The 24920-nt window shown below is 39.8% G+C and overlaps 1 protein-coding gene across 10 annotated transcripts in view; it reads right to left on the bottom strand.

The window, feature by feature from the left end:
* The window catches only part of ACACA (acetyl-CoA carboxylase alpha), a 281219-nt gene that overhangs the window by 188299 nt on the left and 68000 nt on the right, over window positions 1-24920 (bottom strand). Inside the window, exon 1 of one of the 10 annotated variants that reach the window (XM_057714171.1) lies at window positions 4814-5224. The exons of the other annotated variants lie outside the window; for them this stretch is intronic. Coding sequence (XP_057570154.1) covers window positions 4814-4866 — 53 coding nt within the window. The 5' untranslated portion in view covers window positions 4867-5224. Of the gene's footprint in view, window positions 1-4813; window positions 5225-24920 lie in introns of those variants that run through there. 10 annotated transcript variants of the gene reach the window in all.

Here is a 24920-nt window from a genome sequence, read left to right as displayed (position 1 = left end):
ATTAACAGCTTGAAAAACAATTTATTTCCAAGACAGCATAATAAACCACACTTCATCAATCTTAACACCTTTTTTTTTTTAGCTTTTTAAAATCTCTGAAATTCATGTTTATCTTACAACTGATGGTGTGCTTTATTTAATTGGCAGAATTTTTCTTCTCAGGGGTACATACAATAACGGTGCCTCTAACAATCAATGGTGTTTTAGATTAGATAGTGGTGGAAACAGCAAAGGCCTGGGTTTAAATTCCAGGTCTTCACCAAATAACTTAAACTTGCTAAGCTTCATTTTTCTCTTTGTAAGATTTATATGGTATTCACTGTTCTACTTTTTTAGCTATTGTCTCTCAGCTCCAAGCCTACCCTTTTACCCTCTGCTCTGTGACAGCAGGGCTGAGACCATGCAAACTTGTTCGATTCCACCAATAGGAAGGCAGGAGGGCTTCCTAAAAAAAAAAGTCCCTAAAAAAGAAAAAAAAAGGGACTTTCGGGGACTTCCCTGGTGGCACAGTGGTTAATGGAACAATGCAGGAGACACGGGTTCGAGCCCTGGTCCAGAAAGATCCCTTATGCTGCGGAGCGACTAGGCCCATGTGCCGCAACAAGAGATGACACCACAATGAGAAGCCTGCGCACCACAAAGAAAAGTAGCCTCTGCTCGCCGCAACTAGAGAAGCCCATACACAGCAATGAAAACCCAACACAGCCAAAAATTAACTAATTAATTAATTTTAAAAAGGGACTTCCTTCTTATTTTCCAGCTATTATCAGCATTGCTCCACGGGAATAAGGTTTATTCCAGACTCTAGCATCTTTCAGCATTCCTAGGAAGAGCTGTGATGCATTCCCTTAGAGGTACCAGTATCAGTGGTCAGAGTACCAGCCCTGCCATGCTCACTCATCCTCTGGGTTACCCTGCCCGGGCCTATCAATCACCTGTCAGACCAGGCCTCCTCCTCACAAATCTGAGCATCAGCTACTCAAAGCTTACTCCCAGAGGTCCAAGCACCAGCCCCCAGGGGCCCTCTCCAAGCTTCTAGGTTCTGGGAACACTACCTGTTCCCTAGGGGTAGTAGCTGCTTCCTGCAGATATTACCTCAGCATCTCTTTTGTTCTTTTATTCTTCTAACACCCAAGTAAGCAAGTCTCACAATAGAATGTCCTCTGTTTATAATACCTAATGCAGTTTCTCTTTACCTGACTGGACCTTGACTCACAGGACTGACAGACCTTCTGAAAGAGTGTTTTGAGGATTAAATGAGATAATGGATATAAATAAAATTCTTTATACACTATTTAATAGACAGCTCTTTTCTTCTATTTCTATCTTTCTTCCTTTCTCCTACACTCTAATCTTGACACTGAAGTAATTTCTCTCTTCAAAATAAAAGAGTATGATTAAAATCTTCCCACAGGGCTTCCTAGGTGGTGCAGTGGTTAAGAATCCGCCTGCCAATGCAGGGGACACAGGTTCAATCCCTGCTCCAGGAAGATCCCACATGCCTCAGAGCAACTAAGCCCATGTGCCACAACTGTTGAGCCTGTGGTTTAGAGCCCGTGAGCCACAACTATTGAGCCCATGTGCCGCAACTACTGAAGCCCATGTGCCTAGAGCCTGTACTCCACAATGGCAGAGGCCACGGCAATGAGGAAACCACACACCACAAAGAAGAGTAGCCCCCACTCGCTACAACTAGAGAAAGCCCGTGTGCAGCAACGAAGACCCAACACAGCCAATAAATAAATAAATACATAAATAAATTAAAAACAAAAATCTTCCCACCAAGAAATACCAGGTCCAGATGGTTTTAAAAGACAAGTTCTATCAAACTTTCAAGGGTTGTAGCCTACCAAACTTGCAGATGACAGAAAAAGAAGTGGGGCTTTCCTGGTGGTGCAGTGGTTAAGAATCCTCCTGCCAATGCAAGGGACATGGGTTTGATCCCTGGTCCGGGAAGATCCCACATGCTGCAGAGCAACAAAGTCCATGCGCCACAACTACTGAGCCTGCGCTCTAGAGCCCTCGAGCCACAACTATTGAGCCCATGTGCCACAACTACTGAAGCCCACACACCTAGAGCCCGTGCTCCACAACAAGAGAAGACACCTCAATGAAAAGCCTGCACACCGCAACAAAGAGTAGCCACTGCTCACTGCAACTAGAGAAAGCCCATGCGCAGCAACAAAGATCCAACGCAGCCAATAAATAAATGAATAAATAAATTTATAAAATAAAATAAAAAAAAGAAAAAGAAGTAAAATCCCCCAGTTAGAGTAACACTCATACCAGAACCAGACAAAGATGTTACATAAAGGGACAGTCCAGGGCCACCTTACTTATGACTAAAGATGCAAAATTCCTAAAGACAATATTCTAAATAGTAGGGTATTGGGGCAAGGATGGGCAAAATATTAGTAAAAAAATATGTTGCTCCACAACCAACTTGAGTTTGTTCCAGGTAAGCAAGGATGGTTTGATTTTAGAAAATGCAGAAATGTAAAACATTTACTGCAAATGCAATAAAATGAAAAAATAAGTAGAGGCATGAGGACTCTAGCAAGGAAGTTAAATTATCTTTGTGAATGATATAATTTACACAGAAAACAAAAGATTCTGCAAATTATGAGAAATAATAGGAGGTCTTAGTCAAGTGTCTAGATACATGATTAATATATAAGAAGCCCCAAAATATTATATGTAGATTTTAAAATTAAAAACAAATAAAGTTAAAAACTAAAATATACATACTCTTAAGAGATACATATAGATACAGTAAAACTATGTAAACAGGAAAACAAAATAATGATATGAACATGTGATTACAGAAAGTGATCACCTGGGTGGGGAAGGCAGGGAGAAAGATTAAGGAGGAGAGACCATGTGGTTAGACAGATGTAGGTGATGGCCAAGGATCAAGCTTTGTTTTCAAATTCTTTTTACACTCTTCTAAAAATTACTAAATAAGTAACCAAATAAATAAATAATAGTGGGTTACACACAGACCACTGAGTGTGTCATGAATCAAGAATTATGATTATATAATTCTATATACCTGAGATTACACCCCCCTCCCCACCCCACACACACTCCTTAGAGATCAGCTTCTGGTTTCTCAGGGAGAAAGAGACAGAGAAGACATAAACCTAGGATAAATAAGGAGCTGCCAGAGTTTAAGACAAAAAGGGAAGCAAAGTATTGATAAAATTAAGGTGGGGAAGGGATTGGTCATACAGTCTAATCAATAGTTTAGTGATAGCAAAGCAGTACTAGGAGGGTCACTTATAATCAAAGAGAGGAGAAAAACAGAGATATATCTTACTTTTAATGATGGGATCCTTCATATAGCCATATCCAGAAGTTAGGCACCATGCTAAAAACAAGAAGATCATGTGGAAAGATAGAAAAGATCTCAAAATCTTTGCTTCTCACCTACCCTTTCTCAGGAAACTATCAGAGAATGTTGTCTTCCAAAAAGATGAAGTAAACCAAGAAAATGGAAGACAAGGGATGCAAGAAATAGAGGCTCCAACACAGAAGAGAAGAGAAGGGAATTCTCTAGATGACTGTTCAAACTGGAGGACAGACTGCACCAGGAGGGATGTCTCCTTGAAAAAAATGGACAGATCACCTATTGTATTTAGCTACAGAAAAACAAAATAAAACTGTATGTGTGTGTAATAAATATATATGTGTGTGTTCTGTTTGTATATATGTTTTACACATAAAACAATGTTATATATTTAATATATTTATACATCATTTTATTGCATATATAATATATTGAAATATATTAAACATATAATATACAGGTATATATTATATATAAAACAATATGTAACATGTATATGTAAAATATACCAGTTGCTTTTTACTTATTTGACTCTCAGTGGAAGATCTGCTTGGTTTACCCCCCCAAAGGGTGGAAGAGGTCAAGTAAAAAGGAAAAGGAAAGGATGATTATTTTAAAGACAAATTTTGCCAAATTGGTGTTTTTCATTTGTTTCTATATTTGCCAGGATCCATTTTATTTTTCAGTTTTTTTTTTCTTTCAAAATAAAAACTCCAGAAAGCAAAAACAAACAAGCACACAAACAAATGAGATAACAGAAGGACTGGTAATGACTGCCATCAAGCAAATCATTCAGGTCTTTGGTGTCGCCCCTATGCTGGCAAGGCACAGACCTGCAAAAGGTCTGAGGAAAGCCAAGGAGGACTGACTTACTTCCTCCTCAGCTTGAGTTCTAACAGCAGGAAGAAGAAAGATTCGGGGCAGGAGAGCTTGGCACCCTCAACAACTCCTGTCTGGCTGCCTAGTGTCACATGTCAGAACAATGGCAGCAGGCACCTTTCCTGGCCTCAGAACCATAGTCTAAAAAATTGTTCTGAAAAACTCCCTTCAACAGGATGCTACCTCCTACACAGAACTGATATTTTCCTTCAGAATAGGTGAAGAGACTTCTCTCTTGAAAGACAGCCAAGTCCAGGCAGCCAAGTTGCCACAGACCAGTGAAATCCCTTAAGGAAAGAAGAGCACACAGCAAGGTCTGCGCAGGGGTGCTTGTTTTCAATGTAGCTACAATGTTACACGTGGTCTCAGGTATCTTTGGTTCAAATTCTGAGTGCAAAATAAAGGTTTAGAAATCCAGGGGCAAATATGTGCGTTTTAATTCATTTCCTTAAAAAAAAAAAAGTTTCCTACAGACACAAAATATCATCAAATCAGACTATCCATAAATCCCAGGGCTTAGCTGTCAATGTCTTACTGTTTTTTTTGAAGAAATACATTGCCCAGATGCAGTACTCTAAAACTTACCTTTGAAGCATGTAATATCTCATCTCCTTATTTTCCTCCGAAGAACCCTCCATATCAAGATGGCAAAGGAATGGAGGCTTTTTCTTCAGCGGTCAGCCTTGTAAACACAAGCCGGAGTTCGTCCTCCTGCTGCGGGTGCTTAAAACCCAGGAGGACAAGAGATACTGTGCCTTCTGCCTACTTCTTGGCCCTGCTTCAGTCAGAGTAGAGTATTGCTGATGGCCTCAAACTACAGTCTTTTTGTCTACTTTGTCCCCAATTTCCATACTTCCCCTCCTGTTTGCATTTTCCCCCTACACTGGGCTCACACACAGAATTCGTTGATTTCCCAAGGGGACAGAGAGGAAAAGGAGAGAAATATAAATATAACTACAAAGTAGATCTCAGCAGCTCTGCCTTAGCTGCAGCAAATGCATTTCAACAACGGTCACTTTCTTCTGACAGTCACCAAAGAAAAGCTCCACAGCCTCTCCAGGCTGCCAGGAGCACATGACAGGGAGGGCCCAGGGCAAAAAGAAGATGAAGTTTACAAGGACAACTACACCAAGAAAATAATGGGGTCAGGAAATCCAGAGGGAGGAGGACAGCACAGCCTAAGTAGGTAATTTCTGAGATCCAATCAAAACAAATAATACTGATTTTCAGACTCCAAGAGTAGGGAGAGTAGGTCAGGAGGGAAAGAAAGCCAATCAAAAGGAGAAAACATGCCACTACTGAGGAACTCTGAATAATGTGGGAGTCACAACTTGAATTTTCAGGCCAGAGTAGTGGCATACACACACACACACACCTTTTTTAAAAACAACAAAATCTAAGATTTTATTCACTAAAATTTGAGAATAAGACTGGAACTGGTACAAATGGGGTACAGAGAATATGTGAATAAAATCCCTGAAAGAAAAAGGGGTCCAGACAAATACTTCAGACATAGAGGTCTAACCCAGTTTAAGCAGGGAAGAAAAATCCTGCCTAAAAAACTACTGGGACACATCTATTGCTATGCAAGCAAATTTGTCACAGATGGACAAATCACTTACATAAACAAACGATGGCTGAACGTTATACAGTAACATGGTCCTGTTTTAGCTTTTAATTAAGTAGATGCTCAGGATACTGCTCCCTGGCAAAGGCAGAAAAGACTGCAACAGCTAGGATCTACAGAATCACGATTTCCTAAGATAAATCCTCAGGAGTGGTATTAATTCACCACAGTCATATCTAACCTGATTCACACACCATAGAAAAATTCTTTCTCACTAAAATGTTGAATACAAATGGTTATTTCTTATCTGATGCTATAACTATGCTGAGAACCTATTAACCTTCCAGGAAAACCCTGCACAACGGAAGTACACAAACAACCTGGAACACAGATAACAGATGAAAACTCAAATAGAGGATAAATGATTAAGACAAACCTTGATCTTAGGATATTCAGGTGACCCAAGGTGAAAAGACTCAATCAGGCCACTTGCTCAATATGACCACCTGCCATAATAAAAAAATCGAAGTCCTGGATTGGTTTCTGGCCTGTACACCTCTGCACCATTCCTTCCATACTACGCTAACGTCTGATACAGTCAGTCAAGTGTACTTTTTCCTTTAAAGAAGCTGATGCAGAGGCGGCCTGCTAACTTTATGTCTCCTCAGGATAACACGTCTCAAAAAACAGAGCACTGAAGCCTTTGTTCAGAACAATTACAGTGACCACAGATGTGGAAACAGCTCAATTTTACACACACATATAACTGCCAGATGTAGGCAGTTCCCAAAAGAGAATCACTCTCTGCCTGTTATGTAAGTTCAACGTTCAAAAAGCAAAGCACTGCGTATAGAATAAAGCGGGCTATTTTACACTTGATTATATCAGAAAATATACTAAAGAGGCACTCTCAGTAATCAAGTTTGTGCTTCCTTTCACCAAAGGGATCTTTCTAAAGCAACCAAACATGAACACAGCACACCCAGATCCCAAACAAAGCTAGTGTTTCTAATCTTTTATGGATGCTGCTCACAATCTTCCTGTAATATTAGAATACAAGAAATAAAAAGCCACATTCATTCCTCCAAATTCAAAGCATACTCATTTTAATCTAACATGAAAAGACAGTGTCCAAAGTAGACACGTACCTGGCACAAAATCCAACTAGAAGCCCACACTGATCCCAACATTGTAACATGCCAAGCGCCAAGGATGACGTAGCAGTTTATCCGGCAGCCAGTGATGCATTAGCTGGCTTGCTTGCAGGGCAGTCTGAGTTATACTGCAGCATGTGCTGTGAAAGACTGTCTTACACTGGGGCTTTTCCAAGCAAAGAAATCTTGGAACAAGGATGCACCTCTTTTGAAAATCAACTGACCATATATATAAAAAGGTTTAGCTGTGGACTCCTAATTCGGTTTCACTGATCTATATGCCTCTCCCTGTAGTAATGTCACACAGCCTTGATAACTACGGCTTTATAGTCGGTTTTTGAAATCAGGTAGTAGAAGTCTTCCGACTTTGTTCTCCTTCTCCATAATTGTTTCATCTATTCTAGGTCCTTTGGGTTTCCATGTAAATTTTAGGAGAGTTTGTCAAATTCTAGAAAGGAAAAAAAAAAAAGGCCTGCTGGGATTTTGACATGGACTGCAAATTTATAGATCAATTTAGGGAAAAAAATCACCATTTTGACAATATTGTTTTCCAATCCCCAAACATGGACGGTCTCTCCATTTTCAGAGATACTGCGGGTTGGGTTCCAGACCACCACAACAAAGTGGATATTGCAATAAAGTGAGTCACGTGAATTTTTTTGTTTCCCAATGCATAGAAAAGTTATGTTTAATTCTATACTGTAGTCTATTAAGTGTGCAATAATAGCATTATGTCTACGAAAAAGTACATACCTTAAATTTAAAAGGTTTTATTGCTAAAAAATGCTATCATCTGATAATGCAGGGTTGCCACAAACCTTCAATGTCTAAAATGCAATTATCTGTGAAGTGCAATAAAATGAGGTATGCCTGTATTTAGACTTTTAATTTCTTTTATTTCTCTCAGCAATGTAATATAATCTTTAATGTACAAGTCTTGCACCTTTCGGTTAAATTTACTCCTAAATATTTTATTCTTCTTGATGCCATTGTGAACCTTATTTTAATTTTTTGCTTGTTCATTGCTAGCTAGTACACAGATATACAACTAATTTTTGTATACGGATCTTACAGCCTGTGACCTTGCTAAACTCATTCTGAAATCCTCAACAACTTTATTGGGATATAATTCATATACCATATATTCCAGCCATTTAAAGTGTATAATTCAATGGTTTTTATTATACTCATATAGTTGCGAACCATCGTCACAATCAATTTTAGAACATTTTCATTACCCCCAAAAGAAACCCTGTACTCAGTAGCAGTCACTCCATATTTCCCCCAAACCCCTCTCCAGTCCTAGGCAATGACTAATCTATTTTCTGTGTTTATAGATTTGCCTATTCTGGATATTTCCTATGAATGGAATGATATCGCATGTGGCGTCTTTCACTTAGCATAATGTTTTCAACGTCGTAGCATGTATCCATACTTCGTTTCTCTTTATGGCCAAGTAATTTTCCACTGTATAGACATACACTATTTTGTTTATCCATTTATCAGTTGAAGGATATTGGGTTGTTTCTACTTTGCAGCTGTTATGAATAATGTTGCTGTGGACATTCATGCACAAGTTTCCATGTGAACATATGCTTTCATTTATGGCTATATAACTAGGAGTGGAATTGTTGGTATGGTAAGTATTTAGTTTTATAAGAAACGTCTACATCATTTTCCAGACTGGCTGTATTATTTACATTCTCTCCAACTACGTACAAGCGATCCAATTAATCTACATTCTTCCAAACATTTGGTGTTGTCACTCTGATAGTTGTATAGGAATATCTTACTGTTTTAATTTGCACTTGCCTAATAGCTAGTGATTTTAAACATCTTTTCATAGCTTTATTTGCCATGTGTATATTCTCTTTGGTGACATTTGCTTCTTTTTAATTTCTCTCTCCTTATTGAGAATATTATTTACTGATTCATTGTTGTCATACTTTTAAAAAATTCTTTAAACACGTTTTGGTCCTGAATACATTTATGATACCTGCTTTGAAGACTCTGTCTACTAACCCAGCATCTAGACACTTGTAGACAGTTTGTATTGACTTTTTTCCTAAATATAGGTTACACTTTCCCATTTCTTTTCATGTCTCAAGTTTTTTTGTTGAAAATTTAACATACTAAATAATTTATTGTAGGAACTCTGGATTCTAATTTCTTCTACCCACGAAGATTGTTATTGTTACTACTGTTTGCTTCTCTGTTTTTATTTTTTGGCTTAATAATTCACCTGGGCTAAATCTATGAAACCTGTCTCCCCCAAAGTGTACAGTCACTGATGCCTCAGCTCAGTTTCTTCTTATCGCATGTTTTTATGTTTGAACCTCCTTTTCTAAGGGGTTACCTCTATGTCTGCAAAACATAAATGTCAGGGCTTCCCTGGTGGCGCAATGGTTAAAGAATCTGTCTGCCAATGCAGGGGACATGGGTTTGAGCCCTGGTCTGGGAAGATCCCACATGCTGAGGAGCAGCTAAGCCTATGCGCCACAACTACTGAGCCCACGTGCCTAGAGCCCGTGCTCTAGAAGAGAAGCCACCGAAATGAGAAGCCTGCACACCGTGACAAAGAGTGGCCCCTGCTCGCCACAACTAGAGAAAGCCCCTGTGCAGCAACAAAGACCCAACAGAGCCAAAAATAAAATAAATTCATTTAAAAACAAACAAACAAACACAAAAGAAGTAAATGTCAGCCAGTGATTAGGGACGGGTTATATTCAAACACCTGAAGCCAGTAAGGCTTTTGTACTCTGTTCATGTGTCTGTCTGTGGGGTAGAGTAGCACATTCAATTTCCAGACATTATCAAGTGTGTCATGGCTTTAACTTTCTGCTGAGTCCTATCATGTCTACTTTGCGCATGCACGCAGCCTCGACCAGCAGTGCTTACCCCAACCACAAACACACCTCAGGCTACTAGAGCTGCTGGCCACCTCTCTCATCCACGGCCAGGATGGTCACTTCTGACAATGCCACTGGAAGGCATGGGCATCATCCACGACCCAAAAGGAGCACGATCCATTCAATGGCAGCATCAAAAACGCCAGTCCTTATGGCATACCCACAGTGGCAAAACCCCCAGCTATCCCAGCTGAGGGAAGGGAATGGGAACAGTCCTGGCAAGAAAACCACAGACCCCTACTGTTCTCATTGGATTTCAGCAGTTTTTCAAACAAGCTTTTCTCAGATTGTTGTATGCCTGATGGTTGATTTTAAGGCTGAAATGGTTTCGTCAGGTTTCATAGCTGCTTTTTGTGGTTAAAGATTTGTCCATCTCCTCACTAAGTTACAGCTGGAAGTCCTGCCAGTTTTATTTAGTTTTTGAGATGTAACTTCATACAATAAAGTACAAAAGTCTTAATTATACACTCTATTAATTTTACATATGTATATATGCACCATTAAGATACAGATTATTTCCAGAGTCTCAGAAGACTCCGGTGCGCTTCCTTCCCAGTCACTATCATTCCCATTGTAAACACTATTCTGAGCTCTATCATCATCAATCAGTTTTGCCTGTTTTTGAACTTCATACGTACAGTGTCGTACTATATGTATGTGAGCAACGTTATGTCCATGACATTCATCCACGTTGTGGCCTAGCAGCAGTTTGTTCATTTTCATTGCATGTAGTATTCCATTGTGTGACTATTGCATGAGTTATTTATTTATTCTATTGATGGACATTTGTACTGTTTATGAATTTTAACTATACTTGTACTTGGTTTTTGGTGGACAAATGCACTCATTTCTTTTGGGAAAATAGCCGGGAATGGACTTGCTTGTTGATAGAGTATACGTATATTTACAGCTGTAAAAGACACTGCCCAATACTTTTCTAAAGTGGTTGTGCCAACTTTTATTCCCATCAGCTCTGTATGAGCGTTTCATGTGTCTCACAGCCTTGCTAACACCTGACATTGTCAGTCTCTTAATTTCGGCCTTTCTAGTTGGGATGGCAATTAATTCATTGTGATTTTTACTTTGTAAATCCCTGATGACCAACGACATTAAACAGCTTTTCAGAGCTTATTTGCCATCAGGATATGTTCTTTTGTGAAGTTCAAGTCGTTTCCCTATATTTCTATTGGGTTGAAATATCTTATTGATTTATAGGATTCTGGCAGTGAGATTACTTAATATTCCTCTTTCAGAAACTGACAACAATTAGGCAGAAAACATCAAGGATACAGAAGAACAACAAAACTGAAAACCTCAACTTAACTGACATAACCAACAACTACAAAATACACATTCTTTACAAGTGTATATAAAACTTTACCAGGGAATTCCCTGGCAGTCCAGTGGTTAGGACTCAGCACTTTCACTACTGAGGGCTTGGGTTCAATTCCCGGTCAGGGAACTAAGATCCCGCAAGCTGCATAGCGCAGCCAGAAACAACCCAAAAAAACAAAAACAAAACAAAACAAAACAAAAGCCAAAAAAAAACCTTTACCAGTATAGATCATATGCTAAGCCATAAAATATCGACAAATTCCAAAGATTTGAAATCACATAGAGTACATCCTCTGAATACAACGGATTAAACTAAAAATCAATGACAAAGATAGGAATATGAATACAGATACAAGTAAGTTTAAAATTAAGCACAGAGAGGAGGAATTTCTGGCCTGATAGTTTCTATTTTCTCAATGAAATATGAGGCAAAGTTATGAATTGAAAGTGTGTCTAGAAGAGGCAGGGACTAGCAGAAAGGGAGACTGCTGGTTTCAGGACAATGGACAAAGAATGAAACTGTTGTGAAAAATGGAAGGCCAAATTTCCGGAGGAGAAAAACAAAATAGGAGAAAGAACAAGAAAAAGTTCACAGCACAGGCAGCAGTTGAGAAGGACCTTAAAACGTGAGGACCCCAAAGTATGAAAGGAATTTCAACAGTCAGGAGAAGCGCACCCCAGTAAGAAAACCCTAGAGAGCTTGAGGGAAAAGAAAGGGGGGGGGGAGTACTGGGAGGGGGAGGGAAGGGGGTGGGAGGGGGAGCAAGTGAGCAGATCCTATTATGTCAAGTAACTACTGTATTTTCTTCCTTGCCATCAACTTCTTAAGAGCGGAACTGTTGAAATTCCGGCTCCTTCACCATTTGTTCACTACTTAATCTCTTGCCATCTACTAAAGCTGCTCACCTCAAGCTTCTTCTACTCCTAACTCCAGTGCTTCTTCTCCGTCTTTCATCTCTATTCACCACTTCATGCCGCATCTTCTACCTTAAAGTTACCTTTCCCTTGGTTTTCTTAGTTCTCCTTCTACCTCACTGATCATTTCCTGCCTTCTCCCCCCTCCTTCCACCTGAAGATATACATTTCCTTAAGCTACATTTCCCTTCTATCTATATACGCTTCCTCACAATGATCAAATCTACTTGCACAACTTTAATTTCGATGCAACAAACGTTTATTAAGCATGTACTATATGCCAGGGATTGCTCTAAACTCTGGGAAAGTGGTTCTCAGCTCAGGTTTCAGATCAGACTCACCTGGAAAGCAGCAGAATGACCAGAGATTTAGTCAGTCTGGGAGAGAACTCAGGAATCCATATTTCTTCAAAGCTCTGCAGATGATTCTGTTGTACAGCAAAACCTAAATACTGTTTTCCATTTTATATATGTCTTAAGTGTTAGGGGAACCACTAACTGAAACCTCCCACCCTGGCCAGGCAAGATAGTAGCCACTTGCAGCAGGAGGTCCTGGTAAGGAACACAGAACTAACAAGCTACCATCACCTGGAAGAATTCGGGAAAGGTCAAAAGGAGAGAGGAGACGCCAGTCCATATGTCCTACCAACCTCCCAGAATCCTTCTCACTGGAATCCATCTTGGCTGAGTGATGCGTGCACCACCAGGAAGGACCCTGAGTTAGAGTGACTGGCCAGAGACAACCCAGAAACTAACCCCATAACTGTAAAACCCGGGACTGCGAGCCACATGGCAGAGCAGTTCTCCTTGGTTCCTTTACCCTCCTGCTCTCCACCCGGGCACCCCTTCCCAGTAAAGTCTCTTGCTTTGTCAGCACATGTGTCTCCTTGGACAATTCATTTCTGAGTGTTAGACAAGAGGCCACTCTTGGGGCCCTGGCAGGGGTCCCCCTTCCTGCAACAAATGGCAACTCTGGTGGGGCATCTTCTTTGCTACAACTGACATCCACACCACTCAGGGCACTCAGGGACCAGCTTACCCGCTGACAGACCAAACCCAGTGGCTGCAATGGGGACCCTTTTGTCCTTGGTTTCCTCCTGACAAGGATGACTGGCCAGAGTGCCTCAACCAGGTAAAGAACAAGAGACTTTATTGCCCTCTTTCCCCTTCCCTCTCTCTTTCCTCTTTTCAACTCCTCCTATCCTACCCTTTTTTCTTCTCTCCTGGTCCTGGATGCAGGAGTCTAGTTGAAGGGCCCTAGCCTGATCTGAGGGTTGGAGGCTGCTCATCTCTGGAGGGCAGAGAACTTGAATTCTGGTTCTGGTCTGGTATCTGGTCTCTGGTTTCTGGTTTCTGGTTTCTGGTAGGGCCAAGTTCCTGTCCTCCCTTCCTGGAAGCCCAGGAAAAAGTTCCATAATACCTGGGTGTCTGCAGGTGGCAGGAGACATCCATAAGGCCAGCTCTTTTGTCCCTCCTATTTCCTCTCTTCTTTCAACCTGGCCTCCTTTCCTCCTTTTGAAATCTTTAAAGACCTGAAATATTTCCATTTACTCTATTAGTACTCGGATATGAAGTTCTGTGTCTCTGTAGGAGGTTTTCTGAGAGACTGCAATCTTGTATTTCAGGGAGTATCTGATTGGGATGGCCAGGCCTGTGTGTGTTTTATACGTAGTGTTCTGTGTTATGATTTGCGATGGCCATTCTGCCTTGTGAAACAGTATAACATTGTATGGTCACCATACTGTTTAGACTTCGAAGAAAGTGATTTAGGTGAAACTCTTGAAAATTCCAAAACTGTTTTTTTTTTTTGTACACACAGTTAGAAAAAGCAAGCTTGATCAAATGTCTTTTCAGAATTCTGACCCTGAGGGAACAAGTCCTACTAGGAGAACTTGATTTTGTCTCCCTATGCCTTGAGACCATGGCTCTCAGGATCACTTATATAGACCATCCCTAATTCCTGAGACTGAGGAAAAAAGAAAAAAATGGGTAAGAAGCGCTTCAAAACTTTACTTATTTCAACTGTTATTTACTATGATTGAGTTTTATATTGTGATATCTGATTCATGACTAAGTATAGAAAATGGAGTTAGACCTCTATTATGTCTGTCTGGATATACGTATATCTCAGTATGTATCTTTGTCTTTGGATAATATTGCTGAGGTTAATTTGTAAATGAGCTCTATTTAATTGGCTTAAAGAAAAGTAAGTGATTACAAATCACACAATTCTAAACACAAGTGAAATTAAGCTAAATGGATTTCAGGTTCATGTGAACTGGGAAATATTCAGTATTAAATTAATACCTGGTACTAACGTTTAAGTTTGTTGATCTAATTAATATAGACGTCTTCAGAGTAATCAACATTAAGTGTAATACTTTTATTGTGCCTAGGTTTAATATAAGCTAAATAAAATCTTGTTACATTTGTTACAAATTTGTCAGCAAGGAAAGTAATTCAATGTAAGGAAACTTTTAATGAAAGAAAATGCAAATGAGATAAGAGCTTTGGGTGAACTTTTAGAAATAATTATATTTTAGGAATGTCTATCTAAAAATAATCTCTCCAAATATTTGACAACTTGAAAGTCAGAGCTGTGCTAAAATAAGTTAAGTGATGGGAGTTTTTGTGGAAAGTGGATGCTGAGAAAAGAGTTTTGTGTATGGTCAGGATTGACTAAGTTTAACATAAGTTTAATTGAGTAAATGAATTTTAAAAGTAAGCTGGTGCAAAACTTGAATTTGGCTTTTCTCTCTGTTAAGAGGGCAAGTTTTCTTAAAATGCTGAACTACCTTTGATAACAGATTTTAAGATTCTTTACCTTTTAAGTGATCTGTTCTGTCTTTGAAATCTTCTGTCACTTTGGCTAAGTAAGTAACTATTATTTCACAGTGACCTATCATCCTATCTAACTGAGTGTTCCAAACCTTTTTAATTTTTGACAAAACTTCCCAAATCAAATCGTAAAGTTGTTTCTTTGACCTCTAGCTAACTTTGGGATACTTCAAAGGGCCCCTGAAACATCCCAAAGAGAGATTTGGTATGTTAAATTACATGGGAAGCATCAATATTATCAAATGAGTAATAAATCTTCTTAGGTTGTATTGTATTATAAATGTTACTAATATATTCTAGAAATTATATGGAATCCCTAAAAATCTGATATGTCCTGGTAAAATGTTATTAGTCATAAGTCTAGTTATTATCTGAAAGTGTTATGTGTAACCAAGTTTCTTTATCAATTGCATTGTAATCATATTTTTTGTTTTTTGGTAACTGGAATTTATTTATTTATTTTTAAATTTATTTATTTATTTATTGGCTGCCTTGGGTCTTCGTTGCTGCACGCGGGCTTTCTCCAGTTGCAGTGAGTGGGGGCTACTCTTCACTGCGGTGTGTGGGCTTCCCATTAAGGTGGCTTCTCTTGTTGCAGAGCACGGGCTCTAGGTGCACGGGCTTCAGTAGTTGTGCCTCAAGGGCTCAATAGTTGCGGCTCATGGGCTCTAGAGCACAGGCTCAGTAGTTGTGGCATATAGGCCTAGTTGCTCTGTGGCATGTGGGATTTTCCTGGACCAGGGCTTGAACCTGTGTCCCCTGCACTGGCAGGTGGATTCCCAACCACTGCACCACCAGGGAAGTCCCGTAATCAGAGTTTAAAAATGGCTTCTTAAGTCTTTTGTAATTATAGACAGTTATGGTTTTATTCCGATGCCTTTGCAAAAATGCTTCCTCTTCAAGAAGATTTACAGAAAGGACTTTTAGATAAATACAAGTTTCTAACTTTCGGACCATAATGCTGAACTGGGTAACAAACTGAAGAATTCTAATGGGAAACCAGATGGCTTCATAAATCTGTTAACAAGAAGGATTAGTTACATAGGACTGAGTGAACTAGTGAATATGGTTATAATTTTTATGGTTTCTATCTGAAAAATTACTGGTTTAAATCTGTGTTTTCCAGGTGTGAGGAAAACCTTCCCCTCAAACTAATTATGACTTACAGTAATTTGGTAAGTTATACCTTTATAAACAGAATTGAAATATTTATCTTTTCTATCTGCTCCCTCCAGAGACTGGAAACTCTTAGGTTCCCAGCAGCTTTATCAGATAAATTAGGAAGGCCGCCTCCCTAACAGGTACAGAAATCTCAAGGTATTTTGGGACCTTGAAAGGGCAGGAATTCACCTAGATCTGTTAAGCAAAATCTATGATAAGCCCTTCACATGACTTTCCTAGCCCTGAAAGGTCTTTTAAAAGTTCAGTCTGAGACTCCTTATAAGTGTCAGTGAGCAAAAATTCTATATGATCAATTATAGTTATAGAAATCATCAGGCCAAGTTTATTGAGACCAGACTTATTTTGCAAACAAACTAGTCTTAATTTGGTTATATCCAGTAAAAAATGAGGGTAATTTTAGAGAGAAAAGATTATGTTTCAGTGAATATTAAATTCCAGTTTTGTTAATGACGGTCTGTATTTACTAAGATTCACCTCCTATATAGTTCCTTGCTGTTATGTTATATTAATGTAAAGTTTAATTGAAGGACACTCTAAGTTTGTTTCTGAAGCTTATCTCAGTAATCTCTCTGGATGAAGATCAGATGCCCCACAACCTGCAACCAGTGGGTTACGCATGCTGGAAAAGATATAATTTAAAGGACTATCTCCAACCTGGACAGAAGGATGCTTAGCAAGTACTCTTAACTAGCTCACGCACAGTGAAACTGAAGAGAATTGACTCTTGGATTAATTTCCACTCACAAAGGACAACTGCACTGGACTGGCCTATAAGCAGGATGGCTGACCTCAAAATCACCTTAAAACAACACTCAAACAGAGGAGAAACTACACTCACACTAGGACTTCAGAAGTAGAGAGCTTGCCAAAGATCCTCAATCTGACTCATATGATCATTTATGATATTTTCTTGACTCCTTGGACCTCTGCATATGAATCAGTTGTTTTTCTATCATAGACATGATCCTATGCTAGTTTTAAAAATCAACCCAATTGTTGGGTTTGTGGTTTGTGTCTAGTACTTCTGGGTTACCTTGGTGGATTTTTCCACTCCAAGGCTCTAATTGGTTGGCCCTTAGGGAATTTATTTAAAAAGGAAAATTACAGTCCTGTTCAGGTCACTATTGATATTACTAGATGGAATCCCCTCACCTAGCCAATTAATAGTGCCTGCTCTGACCCTGACCATAAATATGAATTTTCTTCTATTACTCAAGTTCAATCAGGGCAACAAGTAAAATTTCAGCCGAGGAATAAAGTGTCCCACAACTATGGGATGGATTTATGTAGTCAATATTAGTCTATGGTAATTTAAGTTTAAAGGCTCCTCTATTTGGGGAACAATTAAATCATACTCAGGATAATCAGTCTGGTAACACTAGGAAACTGGGCTGGTGCCTTATGGACAGTGCCAATACATAATTTCCCTTAAAGATAAGGACTGGTACAGAACAGACTAAGTCAGAGGACCTGGGATATACAAGGCTGCCCCTAACGGAAATTCTTAGCTTAATTCTTACTTAAGACTTTACTAATACTACTAACTATATTATTTTCTACATTGCCTGTTTCAGAAAATTGTTGCTTCTTACATTACGAAATGTGTGACTGAGCTTCTGATAAAATGATGATATATAGTTCCACATAAGATCAATGATGATAATAGTGTAATTCTAGATATGGGAGGAAGCAACAAGAGGGAATATTTTCCTGGACCAAAAAAGACTAGTAAGGCAGGTGGTCCAGAGACTTTTGACCACTAGTAAGGCACACTGAATAGCCTATCAGTAAAATCTTCACCAGACCTGGGAATGAGCATTCCTAGCACTGTGGGATAAAATGGTCATAAAATGCCCCCCAAACCGTGGTTGAATTTATGACCCTTAAGGGGTCCTACCAACTGAAAACTGGCCCTTGCCATCTGCCTCTGCAATGATTAGGTCAATGGCCACTGCAGCCACTGACCTTCAACACACCCTGAAAGGAGTTCAGGGTGGATATCAGGAATGAGGCACTTTGTGCTCTGGGAAAAACTGGCGGAATAGGCCATCAGACAGATATTTTCAGGAAAAGATTTTATGAGCCCAATTCTTGCATCGTCTCATACCTACAGAAACACTGACATCATTAATGGTGACATCTGCTTTGACCATTAAGTAGAAAATTACAATTAAAATTCAAAATGGAGTAGCTGTGATTCAGACATCCAAGGAAATAACTAGGTGACACTACGGGTGTGATTTCAGACAAGTCCTTGTATTGCTGAGAACTTAAGTTTTCTGAGTTGTGTCAGACTTAGGATGCAACCAGCCATTTTCAAAACAATGTCTGCTGGCAGCTGGTAACTGCAACCTTATTTTTTTCAAGGTCTCCTCTTGTAACTACATATTATGTTTTTTTAGACAATAAAATTCCTTTGGATCATACATCAACAAAAAGAAGAGACGTATGATGATAGTGTAACAGGGAAGAGCTAAATTGGACTCCATGTTCAGTCTATTTCTTTGACTTTAACCTTTGCTTTTTGCTGCTTTTGTTATTATAATCATACATGGTGGCCTGCCTCAGAGAAACCTGCCCCTTGCCTGAATGTTAAACTAAAGTGCCTCTGTTCAACTCACAGTGAGACAATCTATTCTGCCCACCTGTGAGAAGGAAGACATTAACATATCCCCTCACCAAGGCTGGTCATTCCCAGAGATGTTATGCAAGACTGATGGCCTTTTTACTTTACTTCCCTGCCGCCTCTCCCTCTCTATTCTACCTTTTTACTTTATTTCCTCACAGATTCTCCCTCTCTGATTCTATAAAAGAAACTGGCATCCAGACCCCGATAAGATAAGATGGTTTTTCGGAGACAGTAGTCTGCCATCTTCTCGGTCTGCCAGCTTTCTGAATAAAGTCGTATTCCTTGCCTCAACACCTCAGCTCTGATTCGTTGGCCTGTCGGTGGCAAGCAGAGCGAGCTTGGACTCGGTAACAATAGCACCTGTTAACTATGTGTTAATACCACATTAAAGGTTAAAACCTACTTAGATAAAACCAGACAACTGGCTACCTGCCTACAAGTCTCCCCAAAGCACCAGGTCCAGACTGGGTTTCAGGCTTATTCTCCTGAAGAGAAATGAGATTTATTTCGTCTATTAAAATTCCAGTTGTCATTCCTCCAACCACTTCTAATTGGGTCTGTTACACCAAAATGCCAGACCAAGGGATTGAGGTTTTAATCATAAAAGACTCAGATTCAGGACTTGGAACTCAGAAATGTTTCTAATTCCGTGTCTGTTTCCCAAGTAGAGGCAGCAGCCAGTTGTTGCCCAGTTCCCTGAATTGAAACTGAGCAGGTCTCTGTGGGGCTCCAGAGTACAAATCCTTTCTGTATCTGTTTCTTGTTTGTAGGATATAGGCTTCATTCAGGCTCCTTGACTTTCCCTGAGTTCCTGGCGGCAAGATTCAAATAGTTGCTAATCAGGGAAGGGAGGGGATGCAGAAACAGGAGCGGAGCAGTCCAGTGGTGGCACAGCCTTGAGGCAGGGTTCTGGTTCCTCCTCAAGGAGTGTGCATAACAATATCTTTGAGTTCTGCTGAGAAACCTAAGGCCCCTCATCCAGGTGGAGGATGGTAACTTCAGGCTGAGTGCAAGATTCCTGGAGCACTGCCCTATTACAACAATCAGAAAAAAGTCATACACCCTGCAGCCCTCACCCCTTACAGTTTCAGTCCCCCTTACATTCCAGTAACACTCCATGTCTTATAACTGCCTGAACATGCTAGATGTTTCCACAGTCTGGTACCATTACACATGTTGTCAACCCCACCATCTCTATCCTTCCTACATACACACCCATCTCTGTTAGCTTGTCTGTTTTCTGTTCATCCTTCAAAACCCAGTTCAAACATCTCTGAGACATTAGTGGGCCCCTTCCAGATCTCATTAAGCCTATCATAATGATTAGAGCTGTTGTGAGTATTAGAAATAACATTAGAACCCTGGCACAATGTTTGACTAGACACTAATATGTCCTATGGATAAGAGGGACCCACTCAATAGTGCTGTGAGATGATCCGTTTACCTCAGAAAGATCGCAGTGGCCATGTGGTGCTTATACTGTAGGGGGGAAAGAGAGTGACAAGCTAAAATACTACTGCCATAATCCAAATAAGAAATAAGAGCAAGAGCAATGGCTGTGATCATGGAAAGAAGGGGATGGATTCAAGAACTACTGAGGGATAGCACCAACAAGAATATGCAATTAGGTGTGAGGCATGGCTTGGGAGATCAGAGATATGGTCGTGCAATTAAGACAGGTCAAGGGAGAGGATGTAGTGTAAGAAGAGAAGAGGACTGAAGCCAGAAAGCCTTGCAGAAGACCACCAATGAAGGGGAATGTGGAAAAAAACAAAAACAAAAACTAAGTCTATTCAAGCACCCTAAGAGGGCAGGATCAGAAAAGAGAATTGGGAGATTATGTTCATAAAACATAGGGAGTAGTATCAAGAAGCGAGAGAAAAGCCAACACTGTTGACTGAGGCCATTAGAAGGTCACCAGCGAGTTTTCTATGAGTAGTTTCAGGAGGTGGTAAAGGCAGAACTAACTGCACTAAATTAAGAACTGAGTGGCCGTTGAAAGTGGCAGGCTGAGCATTTGTTTATTACTGTTCCCTACCAAAATCACACAAAAATGACAATAAAATAGTAAAAGAGGTATAAAGACATAAGGACAAAGAGAATGGAAGAGGAGACCACCTCCAGATTACAGATGTCAAAAAATTTTTTGGAAAACAGAAAGTAGATGGTCAAGGAGTCATTAACTGCCTCAGAAACCAAAGCCACTTAGAAACAAGCATAACTCTACATTAGCACTCTGGAAAAGTTACATTTATAAAAGATTTTTAAGGACATGAAAAATATTGTTATGTGGGGGGAAAAGCAGGAAACAGAGCTGTGTATTCATTACACTACCACCTATGTATATACTTTTTAATGAAATTTATCCTTAAGGGGTAAAAAACACTGAAAGGAGACATATCAAATATTAACAGCAGTTATTGCTGGATGATCATATGCTGGACTGTTTTTTATTTTTTTCTTTAACTTTGTGGATTTCCAAATTTTCTACAGTAAGCATATATCTAATAGTTTTTAAAAATTTAAGTAGTGGGATTTCCTAGGTGGCACAGTGGTTAAGAATCCACTTGCCAATGCAGGGGACAGGGGTTCACTCCCTGCTCCAAGAAGATCCCACATGCTATGGAGCAACTAAGCCCATGTGCCACAACTACTGAGTTCATGTGCCACAACTACTGAGCCCATGTGCTGCAACTACTGAAGCCCGCGAGCCTACAGCCCATGCTCTACAACAGGAGAAGACACCGCAGTGAGGAGCCCATTCACCACAATCAAGAGTAGCCCCCGCTCTCTGCAACTAGAGAATGCCCGTGTGCAGCAATGAAGACCTAATGCAGCAATGAAGACCTAATGCAGCCAATAAATTAATTAATTTAAAAAAATTTTAAGTAGTAAAAGCAAACTTCACTTTTTTTTTTTAAGCTCTTTACTGGAATATAATTGCTTTATACTATTGTTCCAGTGTTTGCTGTACAACAAAGTGAATCTGCCATATTTATACATATACCCCCATATCCTCTCCCTCCCCTGACTTCATCCCACCTTCCCAAACTTCACTTTTAAATTTATATTAACGGGAAAAATGCAGGGGGAAAATGTATGCATGACACTAGAAGTACTAAAAGGAATAAACACCATCAAGCGGCTGTCCTGAACATTAGAACATTTGTAATTTCATGTCCACAATTAGCTAAGTTTGTAGAATAGGCTCTGCAGACTATGATACACACACAGACAGAGAGAGCGCCTGTTTTCTGAATGGAAAAAGGAATGAGTGGGAGATAGAGAGAGGAACTATTGCCCTCAGCAAAAAACTACCAAGTTGCAGATCTCATAATGACCTTCTCTGTCTACTCCACTTCTGAGGCACCATGGCAACTGAGAACCTCAGAATATCAAGGAAGGAGCATTGAGAGTAGAGTTCAGAGAGCCGGTGGGGGAAGGGAGAAAGCTCAGGGAAGCTAAATGAGAAATCCTAAGAAAGCCAAACATAAGAACATTCTCACAGGCCCATCCATCTGCAAGCAAAGCCATAATATAAACTAAGAACTCGAGCCAGTTTCCTTGCTCCCCATGTTACAGCTGGAGAGAGGTGAGCCAAAAGATGGGAAGGGGAAAAGGAGTTTCCTGCCCTCTCAGTAATGGTTATTCTCAACATAAATTATAACGCTGACGGTCTGTTTGCTGTAATCACAAGCCTTTCAAATCTAAATTCCCAAGTTTTAAGCCCTAATATGCAAAAGACTTAAAGAGGTTTTTTTCAGGCAAACAAACTACCTCACAAAAGAACTCCTCCATAATAAATAATATCTTATACCACTATGGCACATTTGACTTTTCTAAAGGCTTTTGCAGCTACCTATTTTTACCTCCATCGCTAGATTTAAATGAAATCACTTCAGGGACTTCCCTGGTGGCGCAGTGGTTAAGAATCCGCCTCCCAATGCAGGGGACGTGGGTTCGATCCCTGGGCTGGGAAGATCCCACATGCTGCACAGAAACTAAGCCTGTGCGCCACAACTACTGAGCCTGCGCTCTAGAGCCCTCGAGCCACAACTACTGAGCCCATGTGCACCTAGAGCCCATGCTCCACAACAAGAGAAGGCACCACAATGAGAAGCCCGAGCACTGTAACAAAGAGTAGCCCCAGCTCGCTGCAACTAGAGAAAGCCCTCGCACAGCAACGAAGACCCAACACAGCCAATAAATAAATAAATAAATAAATTTATTTTTTAAAAAATGAAATCACTCAGGAGTTTAAAAGTGAGCGACTGAAAAATAAAGAGAATCCTTGTTTCTTTCCAGGTCAAATACAAATATATACAGCTAAAACTAGAAAGCTCTTGTTCTTCATAGCTTTTGGTTAAATCATACTATATTTTATAATGGTCACTTTCACTATGATTGTAAAATCCAATAAAATATCATTAGTGCAACACCAAATTGTGCTACAAATCCTATAATAAAAAGTGTGGAATGGGGTAAATTATCCTTTATTTTTTCTTTCATTTCTCTCTATACCACCAAACTATCACTAGTAGCCACACACTTTCATGATTTGCTATCTTCCTTTTCTACAAGTCACTAGTCACTGTCACCAAAAAAAAGGGAGGGTAACAAAACAGATTAAGAAATTTAAGGGATATAATATACAACGTACAGCCCTGGATTTGAAACCAGTTTGGATGAACCAGGATTTTGGAGTCAACTGGAGAAATGTGAATATGGTGTACATATTAGATGAGATGAAAATTTATTGAAATACAGAAGTGGAAAGTTTTGACGAAAAAGAGACTGTAAAACAGTATGTACAGGATGACCTCATTTCAGTAGCAAGAAATGCACATGCACATATGCACAGAAAAGGACCCAGAAGACTGTGCAACAAAAGGCTTTATTTTTGCTTTCTTGTATTTTGTTTTTGATTTTCCCTACTGCTTTGTTAGTAAAGCATTATTTAAAAATATATTTTCTAACTTCTGTCCCTTTTAAATAAGGCTGACGTTTAATTAGAGAAATACTGTTGAAAGAGAACACAAACGTATCTATTACACCCAGGGTTCCAATTTAGTGTAGTGGCTGATAGTATGAGCTCTGACTGGATTCCATACACAATTTGCTGTGTGATGTTCGGTATGTTACTTAACCTGTGTCTCAATTCCCCATCCATAAATTGTGGGTAATAAGAGCACATTACTTACCCCGTGGGGTTGCTGTGGAGATTAAGTGTGACACACTCAACACATATAAAGCCCATCAGACAGTTTGGCAAATAGTAAAGCACTCAATAATGTTACCGATCATTACTACTATTTTTCTAATTAGTCACTGAGAAAACAGGACTGCAAGTTCTTAAAGATCACGTGAAAAATAGGATAGGGTATAGCAGGAATAGGTCAGCTCTCTCTGTCTCACTATTCTTGTTCTCTTTAACTTCCCTCTTGACCCAATCAACGGGAGTGGAAGCTGACAGCCACTCTCAGATTCTCTCAGATTCTCACCTTATCACCTTCTTTCCTATGGATGAAGCTCTGTGCAGCTCTATATGAAATTTTTAATACAACCATAAAGTGCAGTATCTAGGAGCTGATCCCAAATTCATGACTGTGTCATTGGAGAAACTTTACAGATTATTTCTAATTACGAAACAATGTCAAAACTCTCTAGTTATGGGACTTTCCTGGTGGAGAAGTGGTTAAGAATCTGCCTGCCAATGGGTTTGATCCCTGATCTGGGAAGATCCCACATGCCACGAAGCAACTAAGCCCTTGTGCTACAACTACTGAGCCTGTGCTCTAGAGCCCATGCTCTAGAGCCCATGAGCCACAACTTCTGAGCCCACACACCACAACTACTGAAGCCCACGCACCCAGAGCCTGTGCTCCACAACAAGAGAAGCCACCGCAATGAGAAGCCCGCGTACCGCAATGAAGAGTAGCCCCTGCTCGCCACAACTAGAGAAAGCCCACTTGCAGCAACAAAGACCCAACGTAGCCAAAAAAAAAAGAAAAGAAAAGAAAGAAGAAACAAAAAGAAAAAACAAAACTCTCTAGTTAGATTCTCCTGAAGACTCAAACACGTTTGAAGAGTCAAACATGTTATAGGTAATCTCATATGTGAATCCTAAATTTTCTAAGATATTGGTAAAGTACTTTTCTTTCTAG

The sequence above is a fragment of the Hippopotamus amphibius genome, chromosome 17 (genome assembly GCF_030028045.1).
Source record: "Hippopotamus amphibius kiboko isolate mHipAmp2 chromosome 17, mHipAmp2.hap2, whole genome shotgun sequence".
NCBI lineage: Eukaryota > Metazoa > Chordata > Mammalia > Artiodactyla > Hippopotamidae > Hippopotamus > Hippopotamus amphibius.
Note: the sequence above shows the minus strand (reverse complement) of the source record. Positions and strands in the feature narration are given on the sequence as shown.